This window comes from Cygnus olor, chromosome 8 (assembly GCF_009769625.2).
Source record: "Cygnus olor isolate bCygOlo1 chromosome 8, bCygOlo1.pri.v2, whole genome shotgun sequence".
Lineage (NCBI taxonomy): Eukaryota > Metazoa > Chordata > Aves > Anseriformes > Anatidae > Cygnus > Cygnus olor.
The window spans coordinates 6,758,482-6,782,939 of NC_049176.1; the positions used below are offsets into that span (position 1 = coordinate 6,758,482).

Sequence of the window (24,458 nt, forward strand, 5' to 3'; positions counted from 1 at the left end):
TTCCTGCTTTCCAGAGCCAAAATTTCTGGCCTACGTGGCTGCTGCTGGGAAGCAAGAGAATGGAGCAGCACGTGCAGCTTCACCCCATGCCACTTCCATGCTTGGAACCAAACGCAACACAGGGCACGCTCAGTCACCACATCCTCTCCACCACCTGTGCTGCACTGCTGTGGAATGGGGCAGAGAAAAGACCCCAGCTGCCAGATGGCTGCAAAACCCAACTATCAAGTCAAACACATGCCCTGTAAAAGCTCCAGTACAAAAATGATATACTGCCGCTACCACCACCCCAACAAATCAACCATTTTTAAAGACTATTTCTTATGATCAAGAAGGAATTCTTGTTTTAAGAAAATTGTCTCATAAGAGTGAGTTTTTGTCAAATTTGTAACTCTATATGTCATACTTACTTGCTTCCACTAAGTTTGTCGACAAAAGTTATAAGTTTTGAATTTTGCTTTCCCATTGAATACCTGGGAAAATTTACCAAAACTACTGCTCTGAACCCACCCCCTCCTCCCCCCAGGAGTCATTTTCGCTCACAAATCTCAGTTTCAAAAAACTTCCCTAGGCAAGTTTTCACCAGCAAATGAGAGCTTAGAGTTCCCATAATCACCAGTTATTCAGATGCACGTCAGCTTCTTTCCTATCCTTGGTGGTCAGCTACCTTTCTTGACGCATGCTCCCGAAGACAGAAACACAAAGTTAGGTCAGCATCTCGACTTCCCTGCTTCACCAAGGTGGGCAGAACTGTGCTCTGACAGGAAGCATCTAGTAGATTTAGAAGGTAACTGCTGAGATCATCCAGGCCATAAACATCACAGAACATTTAAATCAAGTTTTACTGACAAAAATTTTATTTTACACTCTAATAAATGAATATAGTGTACATGTCACATAGATGATACATATGTACTACAAGAACATATTTATTTGTTTGCAACAAGTTTGAGAAAATAAAACATCTTCAGTTCTTCATTTCAATATCTGACTTACCTTTTTTATAATACAAATAACATTTGAGGAGTGGTATGGGAACAAACAACTGCCATAATTTGAACCTAGGAAGTTTCTGACCAAACAAAAGGAAAATGACGCTTACAGTGAGGCTAGCTAAGCATTCAGCAGGCTGCCCAGAGATGCTGCACAATTTCCATCCCTGGAGGTTTTCAAGATCCAACTGTTTGAAGCCCTAAGCCCCGTTCTGAATTCAGCACTGACCCTGCTCTTAGCAAGAGGATGGACTAGAGACCTCTCCCAAGGCCCCTCCCAACATGAACACTTCTACAATTTATGCTTCAAACAATCACCAGCCAAATTCAAACAAATTAATGAACCTTTCCCTCTTCCCATCTCCCAACAAAATCCTATACCAGAAAACGCAATAGTCATCATTAAGGATCATCTTTACAATGGTCCAGCATGACTGAAATCAAAGAAACAACCACCAATGAAGTGTACAGAAAACTGCCAACACCATATATTAAAAGCAGCTAGAAGGTGGAGAGGAAGCAGGGAACTCCAGCACATCTCTGCTCTGTCTTGGGGACCACTCCTGTCCAGTCTGAGACTTTTCTATTGCCAGGACTTAAATGTAAAGCAAATGAAACTATATGGAAGGACTCAATGTACCTAATTTATTTTTTTTAATTTCCATATGAACAGAAGATTTCTATCAAACAAAAGGTGTTCAGGCCTCCATGCATCATTAAGGCAGTTGTAGAAGAACAAATTCAACACTCGTATGACATTATACAAACTGACAACAAACAATAAACATAAAACACTTAAAAAATAATTTACTTTGTGCCAACTGGCAACTGATCCTCTAAAAGAAATTATTCTAGTGCAAATTCACAACCTGACTGACATCCAGCTCTCTATCCTACAGTCAAAAAAATCCTGACTTCTTAGTTTTATGGAAAATTCATAATATATCTTTTGCCTCTCAATCTCAACAGATGTATAAGGATAAAATAACCACGAGCAATCAAAGGTCAGACACTGTGATCATCAGTGAATCTCTGGAAACATAGTCTTCTAAGTCTGAAAGCGTGTAAAAACTGGAAAGTCAAACAGTACACACAGACAGAAAACAATGCAGAAAACAAGCTACCTCATTTGCAGCTGGCTCAATTTTATGCCCACTATCCTGCAGCGTAACATGGTGTATCTTCAGTTAGGCAAGACGCAAAAGGCAACAAATGAGAGAAATCAGTGTAGGGGTGGGACAGTAACAAAGAGGAGCATCACGCCAAACACTGAATCCAGCCAGGGAAGCTCTTAAGCACATTCTTACTTGAAGCGAAGGTACAAGCATTGCAATCAAGTTGCTTTAACACAAGAAAATAACTGTTAGCTGTACATGCAGAAAAAGAACAAGAAAAGTTACATAAGGTAAATAAACGAAGAAATGAAGGACAAGAACTGTAGCTGAAGGGGTAGAAAACTAAACTGGCCCAAATTCAAGAACCTTTGAAGTGCTTGGAGGAATAGGATCTACTCCAGCTCTGAAGTCCTAAAATAAGATCAAATTTGTGGAATTGAAGTACCTTAAAAACACAAAACAAGCAGTAATTTGGTGGAGTTCCTTCTTCAGCACATGAAACAGCTAAAGCCCAAAGACAGTAGTTTATTCCTGTCAATTTCAATACTTTGAAGGGAGGAAAAGAAGTCAAAACTGACATAGAGGTTAAAACAGTGAAGATAAAAGGAAGTACATGGACAGTGAAGAGGGGTGGAATCTGGTATTACTAACTTTGAGACATCTGATAGGCAGGCATGTCAGAGAGAGAAAGGTTATGGCCCTGGAAAATAGAGAGGCAAGTAAAATTGTCAGGGATGTACGAAAAAGTCTGGAGGGAGTTGGGAATAAAAATTAGATCTTTGCATCAACAGGTCTAAGACTGTGCCTGGATACTCAAGAAATCAACTGGAGATGGAAGCACGGGAGAACCAAACTGGGGAAGGGAGCACTGGATCTTTGGGGCATTCAAATTGTGGGGTAAAACAAAAGACTTGAAAACAAAAAAGGAGAAGGATGTTCAGGTACATAAAATGAGGGGCTACTAAATGGGAAATAAAGGGCAAAACGTTAAACAGAGAACCAGTTAAGATGATTGGTGCTACCCACTTCAGGACAGGGGGAAAATAGAAACCTGGTTGCTAGTGAAGGCAATGAGAGGTGTGAGAACAGGAAATGAGGAGGATTTAAAGAGGAAGAAGTCATTCAAGAAAGGAATGAGAAATGCACCAAATAAACAGAAAGAAAAGGGGTAAAACTCATACAGGTAAGAGGCAGAGAGGCCTGGTTCAGAAACAGATTCTGAGAAAGCAGAACAATTTCGAAGAAAATAGATCTTGTCACGTAAAAAACAGGGTTTGAAGATACATTTTGTGTCAGAAGTGGGTGGAGAACTAAAATGAAAAGCAAACCTGGAAGCAAGATCAACAAGAAAGAAAAAAATATTGAATAAATGTGGTTACAAAGTCCATTTGGAAGGAGAATTAAAACAGGTAAAGCAGAGATGAGTCCAGAGCTTTGTTGTGCGGCTGTTCTTCAAAGATATTCAGAAAGGCAGAATTGGAAATTAAGAAATTACACGACATGATGTCTGGGGAGAGGAACAGAGACAGAGCAGCATGAGAAGCGACCAAAGAAACCACATATAGAGAAGCAGACAGAGATGAAAATAAAGACCAGTGAGTCAAAGGAGGTAAGGCCAATGAAGGAAGGAGGCAGCTAAGAAGAGTACAGGAGTCAGAAAGGTTAATAGACTGGAGATCCCAAAAGGAGTGAGTGACAGGGTAGAGGAGAGAGAAAGACAGATATGCTGAAAGAGAACAGGTAGTGATCAGAGAAAGGGAATTTTAAAATGAGAGATAATAAAGCAAACAGTACTTAGTAAAGACAAGGTCATGGGAATGATTGAGGCAGTAAGAAAGCCTGTCTAAAACCAGAAATCAAAGGTGGAGGCTGGAAAAACAGAACGAAGAACAATGGAGTTAAGTACTTAGAAGAAAAAAAATGGGTTCCCCTATGGCGAGGAATAAAATTTGAGACGACAGGAATAGGCAGAGTTTAGCAAAGTCACAAAGAAAAAAAAAAATGAACAGCCACTAGGAAAACTAGTCACAGAAGACTTCAAATCAGGAAGAGGGGTAGATGAGACACCAGAAAAGATGAAGCAGAGGCAAGGGAAGACACGACCACTACTGAATAAGACAATTAGGGAAAAAGAAAGAGCAAGGCTCAGGGAAGGGAGTAAAGTTTGAAAAAGAACCTTAAAAATCCGTATTGAATCATGCTCAGAAATATAAGAAACACATCACTGGGCATGTCTAGCATTGGTATTTTCCCCCTTAGGGGATCTTGGCAGAAAGTTTAACTATTCACCCAGACCAAACCAGAGATGAGAAATCCAGAAGTCCAGCACTGGCACTGGCTACTAGATGATGAGGGGGATATGGCAGAAATTTCAGACTGTTAAAACAATATTAAAAATAATGGGACAGCAGTGATTTAAAACTACTGTTCAGCACCTTTACTTCCTGATTAAATTAGCGCTCCACAAAGCAGGAGCTGAAGGCCTTCACTGACTCTCCCTCACATCAACCTCCTGTTCCTAAACCCACAAGTATCTGACATGCCATTTGCCGCTGGTATTCCAATTCAGCCATTAAGATTCTCATCTCACTGTACAGCAGCCAAGACAGAGACTGGGTGGACGGTGAGTTGAAAAACGAACATCACTGCAATTCTGGGTCCCATTCAGAGCTATCTGAGAACCACTGGCACAAGAAGTCCTTTTCCTTTTCCAAGACTGTCAAGAACTTCACCCTTTATGGCTTTCTTAATCCTGAGCATGAATAAAACACCAGCCTGCTCAGACACATCTAATACCATATTTCATCTTCCTGTGTATTGGCATGGTTTTAAAGTTTTTGCTCATTACAGAAAGAACACCTACTTCTACTGCCTGCTTATACAACTGGTAGCTGGATCATTAAAATGTAACAGAAGAGGGGAAAAAATACATTAGTCTGTGCTACCAAAACAGTGACATACAAAGTATAAAAAGTGAGCTGAGCACATCATTTATATATACCCTACTGATTCCAATTTATTCATTTTGACTATACAAGGTTCACTCAAAATTACTGAAATTCTACAAAAATCACTATCTATAAACAAGAGCTTACAAGACTGGGGTCATAAATAGGAGCTCTTCTCTATTTTTATGATTTTTAGGTTTTTTAATATTGTTTGAGAGTAATTTTAGATTTAAATTTTAGATAAAAGCACTCGAGTTAGTTGTGAATATATCTGATGTAGTATTTTTAGATACAATTTTTGACAAATGGTATGAAAATCATTTTTTGAATGTACTTTCTATCGTTACAGTCAAGAACACTCACCTATAATTCAATACTGGATACAGTAAATTGTCCACAAGATAGGTAGCATCTACTGTAACATATATATCTGTAATAAGAAAAGTTTGAAAAATATCATAGAAGAACTATTATTTTTACATTATAGTTGCTATCTGTAGTTTTATTTCTATTAGGCTATTGCATAGCAGGGAATCTTTCAAGACAGAAGACATATTTTAATGCGATGTCATTCAAAGCACAAAGTTCACTCGTGAAGCACACTAATACTGTAGTACTACCGAAATAAAAGGGGAAGCTAGTCAGACATTTTGGTTAGAAACCTAACACGTTCATTTTAAAGAAAATAAACATGTAATGCCATAGCTTAAAATAAATAGTGCCAAATATCACCATCAACGACATACGAAAAAAATAGAATGGTGTTTTACAAAGGAAAACACTTTATAAAATGTATAGCACATACGGAAGTGTTATAACAGACATTATCATTTTCTTATGTTACTAGGTGCTTTACCTGGGGGATAGGTTCTACAATCCCCGGTTATACAAGCAGTTCTACTAACCCATACAGGCTTCTCAAATGGAAAGTTTGGTACCCAAGTCATCTGTACCATCCATTTTACAAATTTTAAAATAGAAACAACTACTTCTTTTACTCAGCACAAGATTTCATTAGCAATGCTAGAAAAAATACACACTTAAGTACACACATTTGCTAACTCATGATTTCTTTAGTCAGTGCATCCTTCCAGACAAGGGGAAAAAATTGTTATTGGTTACTTTCAGGAATAGAGGAAATACTTTATGCATAAGATTAGATGCAAATACCCTGATTGTGTTTGTTTTTTTACAGTGATTTTTGAATGCTCTAGTCCACTTCAGTAAAGAACAATTCGAGTACTTATGCATATTAAAAACTAATCTTGGCAGTCAAGCAAGTGTTGGGCTGCCTTTTCCAATACAAACCATTTCACTCTATGACACCTGGTCTAGAATATATCCATCATTTTTTAAAATTCAACAACCAGAAAATAAAGGAAAACAAATATAGAGGTTTTTAGATACAATCCAAGGTTTCTCAAATGCTTCCTCACTACTAATTGTTCCACTGGAGTCCTACAAGATTAAATCAAGTACACATGGCAGCTATAAGGAGAACTAAGGATTTGTCCTGCAAAAACTGGAGATAAAAATAAAAATTGTGTACTAAAATAAGCGGAGGATCTGACACATACTATTTCATAACTACTGCATTTTGCCACACAGAATTCCCATAGTATTTATAATTTAAAAAAAGAAATACAACTGACCTAACTCAAAATCAAGGTACATTCTTCATAGTTGGATTCCTTGAGCATTACAACAGATAAAATTAAAGTTGCATAGTGAAAAAAAACTTCCAAGTGTGCAGGGAACTGGCTGCATACAGAAGCAATGTGTGAACGTACATACTGCTGATCTTCTTTAAACTGACTTCTTTTTACCTATAAAAGGAAAAGGTTTAACTGACTGTAACAGCTTCTTAGCAATCTCACTGGTAATAATTTTGTTTTGACAGTTTTATATATTCTCAAAAAATTTCAGTCTTGAAACTCAAGAAATTTCAGTCCATTCTCCATTTTTATCATATTTAGAAAGAAGACACCCTTTTCCCCTTAACAATAAAAACATTAAACATACCCAGCAACGTATTAAGGTTTACCCAAAATACTGTGAATCTCCTTTTCAATAATAAAATACTTGTAAGACATTTTGCATAAATACTTATTTCCCAAATGAAAACGGTGACTTTCTCTTAAACATAAAAACTAAAATTTACTTTTGCTAGATATAAAACTACTTCTCAGGATTCAATATACAAAATCAGATCTTCATGAAGAATACATTTTGTGTTATAGTACACAACTATATCTTTTCCCAAAGCTTTCAGTATTTAAAAAGCATCTTTCAATTTAAATATAGTACTGTAAGGTCACTCAAATCATTTTAAATACAAAAAATCTACAAACCGTGACATATACATAAATAGTCAGGAAGATGTAACTTAAAAGATCACATCTTTTAACCAGATCTTGTCATATATGCTAGCCTCAAAAGAACGCTATTTGCTACAAGAAGCATCTGCATGGTTTTAAGACTTAACTATGCAGACTCGTATTGCCCCAGGGCAGTGCTGCACAAGGCTATTGAAAACGATCAAATTGCAGAATCAACACCTTAAATTTTCCCATAAAACCTCCAACAAATGTTTTATGTGCATTATTACAGAATAACAAAACGAAAAAGGTTGTTACAAAAATTTCAGTGTAAGGCTTTTTCCAATAACCATTTTCCCATCACATTTGGCAAGCACAGAACTAATTCATGTCATTTGTCTACTCTTAAGCTGAGAACTACAAACTACAACTCAGTATAAAATACAATAACCTTCTATAATAATTATATCCCTTTTAGAACAAAGATTAAAATAAACTTAACTGTGCTGATTCATACTTTCTATAAATTACTAAAAAGGTGAGAGATTCAGACATTTTGCTTTTAGATAATAAGCCTAATATCTGTATCCTGTGCAAAAGTGCAACTGTGTTTTAGAACTGAGGCCCAACTGAATGCAATTTTGTTAGTAAAGAAAATACACTTGAACTCACTTAACATGGAAAAAAGTGGTTCTTGGTATCTTTTAAACTTATGCTTTACATATTTAAACCTCTTAAAACTGCAAATTGCTTAAAAATACAAAAAAAAACAGAACAACAAAGCTTGTATATAAATTGGTTTACAAAGCACAACAGTAAGCTTCAAATAATTACATTTCTGTAACACAAAGAGGTGGGATGATTTATTTAAAATACTTGAATATTTCTGCTCTTCATGATCTGATGTCTGTTTAGCTGCTCGCAGTGTGTGCATGCATACGTTTCGCTACATCGTAGACATAGGTTATGTCTGGTCGCTTCTCTGGATCCGGGTTGATGCACATATTAACTAATTGTCGCAACTAAGAGAGGAAAATAACATGTAAGAAAGCCAACAAACCTGCCAAGTAGTATTTGTGCATTCTCAAATTCAAATGAATAATACTGACAACAATCAGCCAAACATAGCAATTCTGCATAAACAAGCACTCAGCGCTCTCTCTCAACATATATTGTGCACAGCTTTATGCAAGCATATATATATGTAACATACTTCCATCATTTTTACATTTTATACTGTTATCCAGAAAAAAATGGTAAGTAGAAAGACTGATGGGCAGATGTAAGTTCTAATCCTTTAAACATACAACTTCGAACATTCAGGTAGTCCCATTTACAGGTGATTTAATGAAAATTCCTGTTAAACCCACTGAGGACTGCTTCCTTTAAAAACTCCACCTTCTACTTAGGAAATCTCTGAACTTAAAACTGGAAGCTGGGAAAGTATTTGGGGAAAATATCGCTTCATGTCCGCCATATTGCTCCACTCATCCACAGCTGGAGACATGATACTGGAATAAATAACCTTTAGTCTATGCTCTGGTATTTATTCATAAGGCTAAGTCATTTATTTTTTCTTTATAGAAAGAAAACACATAATTAGAAGTATGTTGATAGAAGCCTCTATCTGGGAATGAACAAGTCCCTGTGACTAGAAAACCCTGTTTCCACAAGCACCATTGTTCATTGGGCCTTTTGTAGTGCACACAGTCAGTGCGTACATTCATTGCCTTCACAAGCGGACAGCTGCAGGTTGATCTTCCTCCCTTGACATGCTGCAGGTGACATTAGAAGTTAGCACTGTCTGGATAAGCTTCCGATGGGGAATCTATTTTAAAGTGTACACATCTCCTAAGCATTTTGCAACATGCAGTATACCTGCTTCATGATGACATGAAAATGCTTCCCAATCCTTGCAAGAGCAACTCACCAACTGTAAGCAGTATTTCTTTGTGCTTTGCCAAGTCCTCCTGCATCTCCTTATAGTACCAAAGAAGCAACCCTGTGACCCACCCTTCTATAGCAATATATTAGATTTGGTTTGGTCTCCATCCCAGGACTCTTAGGTACAATCACTGAAAAAAACTGTAACTCCTGCAACTAACACAGAGTGACCTCATCACCGTGATTATTCAAAGACAACAGAGACTGCATATCCCAATCTGCCAGAGTTCCCTTCCCACTTTGAAAATAAATAAATAATAAACAAGAAGGATTTTTTAATTATAATTGCACTCCCTTAGTTTTTCAGATGAATTTCAATGCACTAGAATTGGAAGTCCCGAAGGAAATTTTCCCCATTTACCCTTGCAGAAACACTGCAATTTGTATACGTTGTATAGGTTTTTCACATTTAACAATACAAAAACCATGTCACTACAACATTCCGCTTTTTCTGCAAGAAGAGCTTTATATTTAAAAATGAGATCATTAATTCTAAAGATAGTGATCAGATTGCTGATCTGACCAGCAATCAAAGAGAGAAACATATTAAAGTCACGTGCAACAGACTTGTTATCTGAATATCAAATATGTTGAGTATATTTGGACTAATGGAATTTTAAAAGCTATCATACTGCTTCTGGCAGTCACTAAATAAAAATCCCGTACCACTGACAGGAAAAACTATTAGCCTGTAATGACTCCCAATCATTTGGAGAACAGAATGGTGGCAATCATGAACTACTGTAATAAATAACAATTGCCAACATGTAAAACAAATACACAAAGCAAAATGATCTCCTGTAGGAGCCGCAGCTGCGACACTGTAACCAACAGGCACAGCATATGAGCAGAGAAGCAGTTTGCTGTGCAACAGCTCATAGAGCCTGCACAGCAAACAGGAAAGACTGAACTACATCCAAAAACCCCAGTCCTGAAATTAGAATCAAATAAGTAAATGTTTTGTAAGGACAATACGAATGGAATTTATCTGGGGAATACAACATCAAATCTTGTACATACACACATATCTTTATCTGCGAAGAGTTCCATCTGTTCGGTAGAACTGTGCACAGTAAATAAAGTCTTAGTAAAAGACCTTGAAGGATGGACACCTATAAAGTATCATTAGAGGGGAAACACTATTCTTCCTCTTTTTACCAGTTGTATAGCAGTATATATTGTAGGCTGAACAACAGAAGTAGATCTTCCAAGAAATCTACCTGCGCAAACCATGAGAAGCCACATTTACCCATAACAGCCTACTTCATGTCTTTTCAGTTTTGGCCTGTGAGCAATTCTGATTTTGTTTTCTCAACTGAGTTCTTCCATCAGTTCAGATTTAAATTATTTGTTAAGTCATTAAAAAGGATTCCTTCCTTCAGAGATGCTTCGCTACTTCTGTTACAGTATATTATAATTCAAAGCTTCAGTGATGGCCATGAAGATTCACTGCTTGGAAGGATGCTTTAGCCAAACGGTGTCGTTCTATCAGGTAAGGCCTTCAGGCCCTATTAATCCTTCTCAGTACACTTGCAAAAACCATTCATCCACACGGTATCTTGGCTATTTGCAACTGCTTTATTTTACTCTAACCAAAATGCATATGCATCTATTATTGTCTAGATGAGACAAAGGATTTGCAAGAACATGTTAATAATAAGGGACAGGCTCTGAATCAGTTTATTTAGAAATTCTCTTCCCAACATAGAAGAAGAGGTGAGTTCAATCGGTAGTGCTGAACCTTCACTATTATTGCAATAAAATGAACCACGCAGTCATAGATCTCTTTTGGCTGCAAGTCTTAATACTTCAATGTTGATCACTGCTAACACTGCTAAATCTTTCTCCCTCCCCAGTTCAGAATCTCAGTTGTAAAGAAGAGAGCTGAGCTGATTCCGGGTGGCAAGCTGCACAGTGATAGGGCAGATCCCTGAGCAATTACACAATTCTTGAGCTCCAGTCTTGCTACTGAACAGCAAACCTCTGAGACAAGGTGAAGTAATTTTACCACACAGAATGAAAACAGTTACACACAAAGACTGTTTTTCAGGACTGAGAATGGGACCATGCTGGCTGCTAATACTTGGTTATAGCACTATTTCCTTACCTCCTACAGGAATATCTATTCCAATAAACCTGAGATCTACTTGTCAGCCCCTCTAGTATTAATAAAATTTTTGATGAAGCAGAAGAGTCTGACAGTACCACAGGAAGAGGCACTGGGATTCTCAGGTCAGACCATCATTAGAGACAGAGTAATTTTTTTTATTATTACTATCTGGCCCAGACTGGCCAACAGGCAGAACAGACTTATGACTGAGTTGGAGGGACCTCCTGTTGCATCCCCAAGCTGCAAACTACTTTGGCTGCTTATTGTTCTTAACCTCCTCTGTGCACTTAGCACAGTGACTGTCTTTAGCCTGGAGCTTAGCCTGCCATTGGAGCAGTGGGAAACACTTTCTTTAACTTTAGCAGGTTTTTCAGCTATGAAATAAATAATTATCACTCAAGTCAGATGGAGGGGTTGCAGGGAAGACTACGAACTATGACAGGCAAGTATTTGGCATTATTAGCCACCTGAAAAAGAGAAGTTGTCATATAGGAAATTCTGGATGAAAAAAACAGACAAACAAAAAAGCCACCCTTACTCCAAACAGGAGACCTTGCTGAAGCCCTTTCACAGCATCGAAAGAAATGCTGGCAACTCACACTGCAATTCGAGACCTGCTGGCACATTCAGCCCTCATATCTGGGGAGGAGAGTGGCTACGGACTTTTGAGGAAATGCATCTCACAGAGAAGATGGAGAGACTTCATCCATTACAAAAGCTACCTGATGCTAATATCGGCCGACAGGATTTTAAGACTATTGACTAGGGGTGGCAAGGGAGCCCCAGCTTTCAACTCCCTAAAGCAAAACAGTTTTCAGTAAATATTGAGTATTCACTTTGAACACCAAGGTTTCTTAAAGAATATTAAAAAAAAAAAAAAAAAAAAAAAAAAGAGGTACCTGAAGTTGTTAAACATTTGAAAACCTTGGCTTGTGACTCTACTGGTGAACTGAGCTTGCAAACACACATCTGAGACTATTAGTACTTCTAATCAAAGTTTTTCTAAAAAACTTGTCCATCTGTTCATCTCAAGGTAGATCTTTCTGTCATATTGTTCTCTGATGACACCAATGTGATACATTACTAAAAGTCTTATAGGGATTTTCGCATCTTAAAACTCATTAAAATTTACTTATAAAAATTTCTCTAAGAAGCGCTTGCCTTGTACTTAGTAATCAAAGTATTTAACACTCCTATATCGTAGGATATAAGATTATTACTTCAGAGAATTCTTCATTATAGAATATAAAGTGACTTTTAGTGTCCAGTGACCCCTGAGCTTTACTGCTTAGCTTTTTTGTGTTTTTTGTTTGTTTTGTTTTGTTTTTTACAGTTCAAGCCAGCACAGTGTTTTGCCAAAAGAGCTGGGAAAAAAAAATCAAGAAAAAAAGGTATATTTTGGTGCAATGACTAATGAACATAGGTATTTTTTTATGTGTCTTATAGAAGATGCAAGCTTTCACATTGGAAGAAAAAGTGCTTGCACTGCAGCCTCTATAGTTCAGTTGATTACTTCTTTTAAGTAACTGCTTCCATACCTATTACAGCTCTGATTCTCTCATTATATTTTAAAATAACTAATGTGTATTTTATAACTAACTGGTTTACCCGAAGTGCATGTATGCTTTCAAATGAAGACAAATGTAACATGTGCTTTGCATCGGTTTTCAACGCTAGCAACTATACAGAGGTAAGTGAAAGGTGGAACCTCTTTCCCTACCCCAACTCTAAGACCTTCTATCTGGGCCAGACTTTGATATCTGCCCCTTGGCTGGGAATCCGCATATCCAACTTCACACTTAGCTGCAGCGAAGTAGCCCTGCAGGCAGGCCAACTTCAACGAACCACTAGTGGTATCATCATTAAAATCCTGCTGAAGGTCACCATGGAAACCGCCTGCTGAGGCTTCACTGCTGCACTCGGCATCTCCTAATCAGCTACCATGTGAAATGCAAATTCAGACAGTCTGAAAATTAGTCAAGAAGAATAGAGGATGAGGATGCAGATATGTGAAATATTCATGCGCTTCATGGAAAAAGGAAGACAGCATGAATGACACAACAAAGAACGGCCCCTGACATTCTTGCTATCATTTTGCATTATTGTTCACACCCTACTGTATTTCTAGGCCTCCAGTTCTCGAGTTGGTTATAAGAACTGCCATATTTATAGGCTACAATAAATAATAATTAAAAATGGCCAAGGTAAAATGACTAATTGGTAAACCCACAAAGAGGTATATTGCATAAATTACACAATAGATCATCATTTCATCCTTTGTAAAGTCACTGAATTAGTTTTTCAAGTCCAGTTTTTGTTTCATAAAAGAGGAAAAATTGTCACTGTAAATACAACAAAACAAAACACTGGGCAGTAATCTTTTATTAATAATCCAATCACTGTCTTAGAATGCAAAAAATTAGAGGTTGAGAATTACAAACTCTATTCCATAAATGAAATTGCACAATACTGTTTATTAAAAGTATTTCAGTGATGGCATTTATTTGTGTTTTCTAAGTAATCTTTAATTCATGTAGGCTGAATTCAATTACAATTGGTTACTAGCATGTGTTCTTTGGTTTACAGCTTCTATCACATTGCCTTGTGGGGTTTTTTTGGCTTTATTTTTTCAAAGTGGAAAAGTATTTCAAAACTAGCATCTCAGAACATTAACAAGCAAACATTTGTATTTTTTCATCCTGTTACTCTAAGAAAAAATATTTAGTTTCTTTTCATTTTATAGCTTAAAAAACAAGTATCCCCCTTAAATGCATTGACAGTAAGGAATTGCTACATATCAACTTCAAACATACACTGCTATGAAAGGCATATATTGTTCAAATTCAACTACTACGTCTTGCTATATTTCTCTGAAATTTACTATTAGGGTCCACTCTTTCATGTAAAAGAACTGCCATTCAATTAGGACTCAGTAGTTGTATAACGTAGATAAATGGGAACTAAACAATTCATTTTTACTAGTGAGCTACATTGTATCTATTTTAATGCAAGCCTCTAGAGAAACAAGGCTAGTGCACTAATTTATTGTGCTACACAAACTCACGGAGCTGTGCTTTTAGAAAAGCATAATACCTACGTAAGACTCAATCCCATTATGACATGTAGTGCATATCATTGTGTATTCTGAGAAAGCTTTTTGTCATACTTGCAAGGAAGCTCAATGAAATTAAGAAGCTAACAGGATGAGGTTTCCATCATTAATCCCCCCCAAATTTTAAATCATATCAGAGAAATGTTTTGACAGAAACATTTGAGCAAGTTCAATGAGCAAACACTTGCGGGCATAATCTGCAAATAACTTAAAAGCACACAAGTTCATTTACTTCACTGGAAGCGTGCCAGCACTAAAATGAGGATCGAGCCCACAAAAAGGAAAATTACTTACTTCCTCTGAATAGTGATCTGAAGGGAGAGGTGGATAGTCACACTGTTCTATCTTCTTGCACAGGGAGTACAAGTTCATTTTATCACCATAGAAGGGACTCTGCAGTGCAGCCATCTGTTTAAGGAAAATGTACAGTTTGCTTTTGTGTTTTTAAGTACACCTGTTTTGCTATAAAACCTGTAATACTAGCAAATCAGAAGTGATTTTTAATGACTTTTGATTCCCTGCTTGGTAGCGTCACAGTGCTAAAAACAGAAGTTTCAGGACTATTAGCGTAACCAGTTTGCATACTTATTTTATGCTGTACCTGTCACAATCCTTACATTGCTATATTTGAACTGTATACAGTAACAATTTCATGAAAAATCTAGTAGTTTCAGCTACTGTTGTGAGTGAGAAGGGTCCATGCACCACAGAGGGGGAGAACAAAAAAATCCTACAATATAATTTTCCTCTGAAGACCTTTTGGAAGAAAGAATATCATTTATTTGAAAACATCATCTGATCTAAAGCAATACTGTGTAGTGAAAATGCTGGATAACAGTAGCAGATTTTGTAACCTTCTATAGCCATTAACACTACACTTTGATGAAGCTGTGTGAGGTTTTTCCTTTTTTTTTAATCAAGTAAGCTAAAGGTAACATCATCTAGGTTTAAACAAGTCTTAAACCAAAAACCTTGTAATTCAGTATGTTATTCAACAGTATTTCAAAAATGAATACTGCATCCCAAAACATCATCAGAAGTGGCATCCATAACTATAATTTACAATTGTAATAAAAGATATAGGAATAGCTGTTGGAGAACACTTAAATGATCAGCTTATACATGGTATCAGATAAACCTACATTTTATTTCCTATGTTAAAACTTGACATTTAAGGTGGAAATAAATGCTATGGTTAGTGGAATTACAAGTCTTAAAATTCATTTAAAATCTCTCCATTCCGTTCAAAGCTTTCCAAGTCTTTGAACCGCAGCAGCACGAATGCTGCTTTGAGTGCAGCGCTGCCCCAAAGTCAGTCACCCTTTTCTACATGTGCTAATAAGTTTGATTTTGGAAGGACAATGTGTACATTCCCCAGACAGGCAGAGTGTATGTGAAACACGCTAGTCCATGCTGTGCTACTCAGTGAGCTTCAGCAGGGACAGGACAAGCTGAAAATGGCTCTCATCTGTCTTCTGGTCTTCCAGATATCAGCTTAACTCTTTCGTGCCTAAGCAGCAACATCACCAGGAAAAATGTATGAAAAAAATGACCAAAGTTCTTTTACATTTACTTTATATATTCTAAAAATTCTCTCCATTTAGTACTTTTTCGTATTAACTTCAAGTAAGAATAAATCATTTTAAAGCTCCCAAAACAAATACAATACTACAGTTCTCTCCTGCACTCCCACCCAAAAACTCTAACTGTATTACCAAAATGTTGTTAATTTTTGGATTTACATGATATTGGCTCTTACCTTAAAAAGAATATTAAAAATGCAAGCTAAAGACCAAAAAAAAAAAAAAAAAGAAAGAAAGGAAGAAAGAAAAGAGAAATCAACTGCAGAGTCTGTATGCATGCAGGAATTCTAAATAAATGCATAGATACTCATTTTCATACTCTAGGTGTTCATTAAGAAGTATTTTTGTTTGAATGCTGCAGAGTGTTAAAAAAAATCTGAATGTCCCCTAAGGAGTTAAAACAGGAATACTATATTTTCATGCATCTCCTGCTTTGACAGATGAAAAATGTCAACTGTCCTGTTTTTATTTTCAAGCTTTTGCACTATTCATCTGGTTCATTAGTGCATCTCGCTGCTGCCCCTGACAGCTGCTCGCCCTCTCCTCCCAGCAGCTGAATTTTTCAGGCTAATTTGATCCTCCACACTGAGACGATCGCTAGAATGATTGACTTGCTCCCTGACCTCCAGGGTCTGACTTTCCTGATTAGTATTCTGGGGGTGTCTGAGGGACGAAAGCCCACTGTCTGTCTTCAGGGCTGGTGGCAGCTCTCTCTCTCTCTTTTTTTTTTTTTTTCCTTTTTCTTTTTTTTTTTTTTGAACTGTAAGCCACCAACCTACAACCCTGTAAGGATGCAATTGCTACGCTGAACAATAAAAGGAAATGTGTAAAACCTACTTTTCCATGTAAAGGTCCATGTAGCAAAAGCACAGCATCTTGATTTTAATTAGTAAAGTCTACTTTGTTGCATATCAATTAAAACTCCAGTGGTAGTGTTTTTGAGGTTTCAGAAATACCTGGGGCTCTAAAATACAGACTAAAATACAGTTTTAAAAATCTTAGTGGACCCATAGTTAGCACTGAATAATATGCTGTTATATAGGTTAGAAATATTTTTTTAATATACATTATAGCAAATTAGTCTAAAATTAAAACATAACTGAAAAGAGTTTAGCGGCAATTAAGCATTTATTGAGAAGTGATAAACATGCCACAGCTTTTCTCTAATTAAGCTGGAGAGAATCCAGAGCACATAGCAAAATGAAATCAATATAATAAGACATGTTAAAATGCAGGCAGTAGACATAACGTGCATCACAAAAAAGATACCCAGTACAAAACTGCACTGATAATAAAAACACTATGCATTAGTCCATGCATGACTGAAGAACCTTAAGCAACCTCTTTCAAATAAAAGAAAAATTAGGAAAATGTTAAGCATACAATTTGAGTTTATTACACTTAAATTTTAAAATTACAACTCAGTGATAAACAACAGCAAAAAATATTCAGTATATTGTAGAATCAACTGAATAGGATAAATGTACCTCTAAAAAACAAAAAATTAAAATCTATAGTTGAAGACACTCCCATATACTATACCTATACAACACATACCAGCAGTAAGAATCCTAACTGCTTCTTTCTTATAATAAAGAAAAAACACCATAGCAACTTAAATACCATCCTGATAAAACTTCTAAAAATAAAAAGAGAAAGATTAAGACATTTAGGTATTTTTAAATTATTTTCCAGATCAAAAAAGAATTAATATTCACATTGATTTTAATATACCCTGTTCAGCAGCAAAGCTGAAAAAAATCTTCTTCAGAAAATAGGTAGTGATTTCTATCCAGCAATTTTATTTCATAAATTGTAAAAGAAAAAAGTAACCTTATAACATTTATTTTGTGATAATTAGTTATTCAAGGTTTTTGTTTCCAGATTAAAAAATTCTCAAGAAAAACAATGAAAGAAAAAAGGAGTAATAATGAAAAATCCTCATTCACCTTTATGCTATCTTTAGGCTTCTACTTGTGCAAGTGTGTAAAATGGAACAATAAAATTGCTGGCAGTTGCCATGGTCAGTTCTAAGGAATCTTAATACAGAGTTTTAAATTTCCATTCCAGATTAAAACTTACAAACACTTGCTCAGGTATCAAACTTCACTCCTGTGAGTTATCCCAAAGTTTTACAAGCAACAATATCTGTTAACTCTTCAGGACTTCAGTATAGCTATTTGCCCTGTTAATATTTACAGCAACATGCTAGTGATATAAAATAAACTAATACTACTGGAAACAATTCACTTTGTAGTAACATAAAACTTTAACAGGATGACAATGTTCTCCACAAAATCCTAAAACAGAGGTACCACTTCTGCTGAATGTTCTGCTGCCTCACTGAGGGGGAAAAAAACAAAAAAACAAAAAAACAAAAAAAACAGAAAAGTGAGTTGGGTATATAAAAAGTTTTAATCTGAAACTTGACTAGAAAGATTTTGCTGCCTGTGCTCTGATGGAAAAAACCTTTCCCAGCATCCTTCCACACAAGCGTTTAGCCTTTTGATCAACAAATGATACGCAAAGAACTTTGAAGATGCAGCTGCCTTAGAAGCCTACCTGTTCTTCACACCTTCCTTTACCTCTATTTGAATTTGCTCTGAATATTTATTTTCTCAGAATATAACATCATGTATAATTATGCAAGTGTCACCTACCAATCTCAATTGTATTAATATAGAAATTAACCAATATTCTCAGTTTAACCAGCTGGGGGAAAAGTAGAAAACGTACCTTTTCTGCACAGTAGAAGAGATCTCAACAGTTAACGCAAGTAGGAAGTGATAAGTACACAGTAGCCTTTTTTAATTTATTGTTTTATTTAGGTTTTAAATAATTTTAAAGAAATTAAGCTTGTAAAGTAATTGTATTAAAATTTTCAAAAGCATCAGTTGCATACTCAAGCCAGTCCTACTATTATTCAAAGTATTTATTACCAAGCTCATATAATTAGCACAGGCCATTTAAAGTCTCTAGAATGATTTTTACATCTGCTTGTCATTACTCATTTCTTAATCCTTTAGTTATGCCCAATCTTCAACAAATTGTTATAAAATCTTTGTAGCAAACCCAGTGACAGGAAAGTCTTGAGTAACAACACACAAATCAAGTATTTCATATGCTGAAGCTATGTAAGAATTCCCGTTGCTAATATTAAGACACACATAATAGCTGAAAATTAGCTTTTCCACAATGCTACATGTTTTTCTAAACAGCAAAAAACATAGAAATAGATCCTAAAACAGTACTTAATGTACTGGGGGTAGGGGGAAACAGTGTTACTGGGTTCACTCTATTTATGAATATTACCTCATACAGCAGACAGCCTAGAGACCAGATGTCAGATTTGAAGTTGTAACCATTTTCGTGTATTCTCTCTGGAGACATATAATAAGGTGTACCAACTGCAATAAATACACAAGTATTTTTGAATGAAAATTTGTTATACAACAATGAATAGTTTTCTTGTCTGAAAAAGTTTTTCATCTTCCATAGTTTTCATTTTACTACGTGTAATTTCAATTCATACTTACGACTCTTCAATTTGATAGAAATACAAATTAATTTGATACACATTTTGTCCAAGGCAGCTTTATTTTCACTACTGATATCCAACGATTAGAATTGTTCAGTTGCAGAATACTTCCAATTTTTGTTTTTAATGAAGCTCAAAAAATTTCCAGAGTAGTGATTTTCTTCTAAAAAGATCCACACTACACATATCCCCCTGCCCCACTCCCTTCCATACATACTGTTATCACTGACTGGAAATAATAGCAATTAGAATTTTTCCTCCATGGGTTTTGATTTATTTTTTTTAAATGAGTTGTCTGTCCTTCTTTTTGACAGTATACAAATCACAAAAGGCTGCTTTTGAAACTACTAAGCACAGTTTAGTTTGAATATCTGAACCTGAGCCTGAAATCCAGGACCTTCAGCTTCCCAGAGAGGAAGGCTGGAAAGCCTGGGAGGCCAGCAGAAGCCCAGGTTCCTTGGAGCGACTTGGCCATCTGCTGCAGAACCAGGCCCTACGAGGGCTCTTCAGCTCCTGAATCTGTGGCTGGCCTGGCATAATCCTGCCTCAGAGCTGTGGGCTCTGGAGACATCTGCTCTTGAAAAGCAGCATTTACTTGGGCTGTCCCAGAGCAAATTTACATGAGATACTCCGGGACAGCTCTCCTCCTGATTTTAATCAGGCCCTACCCATCTGTGTCACAAGTTACTTGAACAAGATAAGTGCAGAGAAATATTCTAGCTCAAAAAAATAAATAAAAATAAATTTTAAAATATATAAAAAATAATGTGAGTGGCAATTTTTGTGTACCATCTCTGAACATTGTGCCTATATGCCCCCCAAATGACTGCCTAACAGAAAAAAGGATCAGAGATCTACACAGGTTTTAATTTGTGTGTAATATTTTCCTAAGCACTGAATCCTGATGAAGCAATCCAAATGAATGCAGTCAACTCAATACAAGTCAACCTTATTTCCACACTAACCATCTTGCAACACAGCCAGAGATTAATATCAACACTCTTACTGCACAGCTACAGAAATGATGACTGCAAACCTCAGTTTTATTTAACACAAATTAGAGATCTCGTATCATTTCCACTTTTCTGAATTAGCCCCATCTATTCAGAATTGATTGCTATATTAATGAGATATAATGAACCTATAATTCCAAATCTGAATAATTAGACTAACAGTTTTCATCAGAGTAATTGTAATCTAATCATTTCCAAAAGTTCAGGGTTTTGTCTTAACAATGTGCTCTCTCTCTTATAAAGGCTGGCATCTCAAAGTGTACCACACTTTCTCAGGGTAAAATGGAGTATGAAAATCAAAAAATTAATAAGAAGTACTTTCCTATTTAAGAGGCCCGGCTCAGACTGGGAAACGTGCTGCCATCTTCTCACAGGCCAGGCCGCTGCTGCTGGTAACCTGCAGCTCCAACTGACAGCCCTCTTGGCAAACAGTACTGAAAGAGACGCTGAGAACTGACTCACAGGCAGAAACATGGGGACAGAGATCCTGTCGGTCACAGGGACAGACGCTGCATCCTGCGATGGGCTTGGCCCCACAAACTTTAGGGGGAGAGCCTCCCAGTCCCGGGAGAGCAGCAGGTGTCAAGGCCCCTGCCCCAGAGGCCTGGGCAGCAAGGTTGGGCAGCACAGCTGTTGGCTGAGACTGCAGAAAATCAAGAGCTTGAAACAAGAAAGAGTGGGGAAAGGCAACTCAAACCGATGGAGCACTGCGAAAACCATTTGTTCTCATGGGATGATCGTGTTCACCCACAGAGAAACGGTCAAGAGAGATGGTCTTTTCCCCATGAAAGAACTGGGGCACAGATGGCAAGACTGCAACATCAAAACAGCTCCAGAGCATCCAGAAGCAAAACAAAACAACTCTGCTATTCCAGTATAACAACAACAGGACTTTAATAGACGTTTAATGACAACTACCTTACAACTGGAAGCTGTAATTAAAAAACACTTGGCTTGATACAGCCTTCACAGCTTTATTATTCTTGTTGTACTTCCTCCTTGAAAACCTGTTTTTCCTCCCCCACAGACTCTGTGAGTTTGGGCACCTTTGAAAACTTTCAGCTGTATTTTGCATCTATCAATTAATGCAGGGATTTAGTACATTCAGATGCTTTTCTGGCAGAACTCATCTAATAAAACAGAAATGCAACAGTAACCTGGTTCTTAACTGGTTACAGAAGCAGTGCCTGTGCTGCGCTGAGACGTCAGGCGAGGAACTGGCAGTGAGTAATGTGCCAGAAAGAGGCTTCACACAATCCACAGGGGGCAGCTGAAAACACGGAGGTTTGAAGGTTCATAGCTTACCAAAAGCAAAGGTAATTTTAACCAGTAGCTCTGGGAAGCCTGCTGATACATTAGGGGTCTGATATGACTGTGAAAGATTGATGATAGAGAAAAGTAAGAACAAATGCTATCATTTTACAGCGTTTAGCCTAGTGTAACACCTTAACTGCAACACAACCCGAAGCCCCCAATGACCAACAAGTGAAAAGAATAGAAATTACAGTTATGTAGTCACTGAAATCACAAAAACAACCTGAAGATCTAGACATCATTACTACTTGTAAACTGTTTTCCAGAGAACGTGACACAAAAGATTCATTAATCCGAAGGCATTGCCCCCTGTTCTAAAGAACCGCAGTCTCAGTACATAGCAGTGCACTGCTGGCAAGCAACTGCTAGATTTGATTATATGCTGTGTTTCCCTCCTGGATCATTATTTTTTTTGTGGTAAGTGAAATACAGCATCCCAACGCAGTAAAGAGATGCAATTTTCTTTACTCGTCTGAAGAAATAGAAACAATAATACAAGACAAAGAGGTAACACATTAAGGGGCTTACACTGCTAAAAATAAAATCTGTAACTTCAATACTCTGTTTACTGCATTTCTGCATCTCAAGTAACCTGCAGGTTTTAAGGGTAATCTCCTTGAAAATGGCCTGTGTCAGTCTGATAAACTGCTTTCACAGAACCTGCTGCTGCTCTGGAGCTCCCTCCCTCTAAAGATGCTGCAGATCTAGAAAATGTTGTTTCCTCATACAAGCTTTCTGTTACTGGGACAGGGAACAGACATACTGGAAACAGTGGTTATAAGGAGGAGGGAAGCTAGATCTGAGGGATCAGAGGCAAAGAAACTACTACGAAAAAGGGAGCGATGACAAACAGTCCATCTTACTACCTGCACAAATGCATAACTCGCACTGCCGCTGAGTTAGAGGAAAATGCGTGTTCACTTGAAAAGTGAATGCATCAAGGAGTTGAATGAAACGCAGCAACAAACTCCAAGTACTATCAAGCCTTTTTTAAAATGGGAGAAAAATCTGTCTGGTAAATGTAAAGCAACTTATATAAAGCAATGTAATGACTGATTCAGAAAGTGTTCAATAGACTAGCTTTAATATATTGAATAATGAAATTCCATTCATTGGAAGAGGAAAATGGAGTGAAAGAATGTAGAATCACCAGAATTTAATACAAATGATCTTTTGCTTTCAAGAATTTTAAGAGGATCACACAACAGCTCCTTTGCCCTGCAAGAAGGTACTCGCATCATGGCAGCAGCGTCCACCCAGACAGCATATCATGCAGTCATCTAACACAACCACACTGAAGAACAGATTTTTTTTTTTCCTAAACTGAACTACTAAAATACGGACTTAGAGCCACTAAATGCTTAACAAAGATACAAAAAGCACATTTTTACATTATTTGCATGAGTCTGCCTCAGGATTGCCATTTGATCAAGGCACTTATGGCCTGGCATTCAGCCGTAAAAGAAAACAAGAACAAAACGCAACACCCACAATCATGGAGAAAGGGCTAGAAAGCCTTTCTTACTGGATGCTTCTTTCTTTCTTTCTTGGGTGCTCTTCCTGACATCCCTTTCTAATATCATGTTTCCTGATGCTCAGGAATTTGTCAAGCTCGTATCAAATCAACAATACAAAATGCCTTCATTTCCTTTGCATTTTCTTAATATTTTATTATTATTATCAAAAAGATGTATACATGCCATAGCAGAAAACTCTACTGTTTTGATAAGGCTGTACAGAAAGAGTTAAAAACATTAAAACACTCTGTCCAGTGCATTTTTTTCCCATTTGTTTCAAATGGACCATCAGCAAGTATTTTAATTAAATCAGTATTATTCATAATTAGCAGTTAGAAGCTGTAGCTAATGAAAATTTTAGTACACTTCTATATCTCTGGAAGCCTGAATCCTGTTTGCTACTGAAATTTTTATAAAGCCTGTAAACAAGTATAAATTGCTACACATGTTTGTAATTCACCATTTTCTATGCACCAAAGGCTTATGGAATCACAAAAAGATGCAACTTTGAAAGAAAATTCAGGAAAAACAGCCTCAGAAACTGCATGAGAAATTAATTTGAAAAAATGGTCTCTACAAGTGACATGATAAATCAGAGTGTCACTGTCTCCACAGCAGCCTAAGTTAATAGCTGAACAAAACCTTTTTCCTAGGCTAAATTCTGACATTGTCTCATAATTAAGTGGGGAAAATGGGAAAAGGAGCAGGGGCAGGGGGAACACAATAGCTCCTCCAACAAGACACAGCACCCAACCTTAGATAAAACAGTTTGCTTTGTTGTTGTTGTTTTTCCCCACCTCTCTCCCTGTCTGGATGACTCCTCTATTTATAAGAGTTAAGTTTTAACACACTTGGGGGGAACTAGAATCAAATCTTGAGGGTTGTATCTGAACTCCCATGGGGAACCCAAGCACCTGGTCTCATTGCTTCTTGTCTGTGTCTTTAACTCCACCC

General features: G+C 36.9%; 1 protein-coding gene across 1 annotated transcript in view; it reads right to left on the minus strand.

Annotated features, from left to right (window-relative positions):
- Positions 1-838: 838 nt before the first annotated feature.
- The window catches only part of NEK7 (NIMA related kinase 7), a 69,323-nt gene continuing 45,703 nt past the window's right edge, over positions 839-24,458 (minus strand). Inside the window, exons 8-10 of the mRNA XM_040565200.1 lie at positions 19,435-19,529; positions 14,834-14,947; positions 839-8,395 (exon numbers count right to left, since the gene is read on the minus strand). Coding sequence (XP_040421134.1) covers positions 8,285-8,395; positions 14,834-14,947; positions 19,435-19,529 — 320 coding nt within the window. The 3' untranslated portion in view covers positions 839-8,284. The remainder of the gene's footprint in view (positions 8,396-14,833; positions 14,948-19,434; positions 19,530-24,458) is intronic.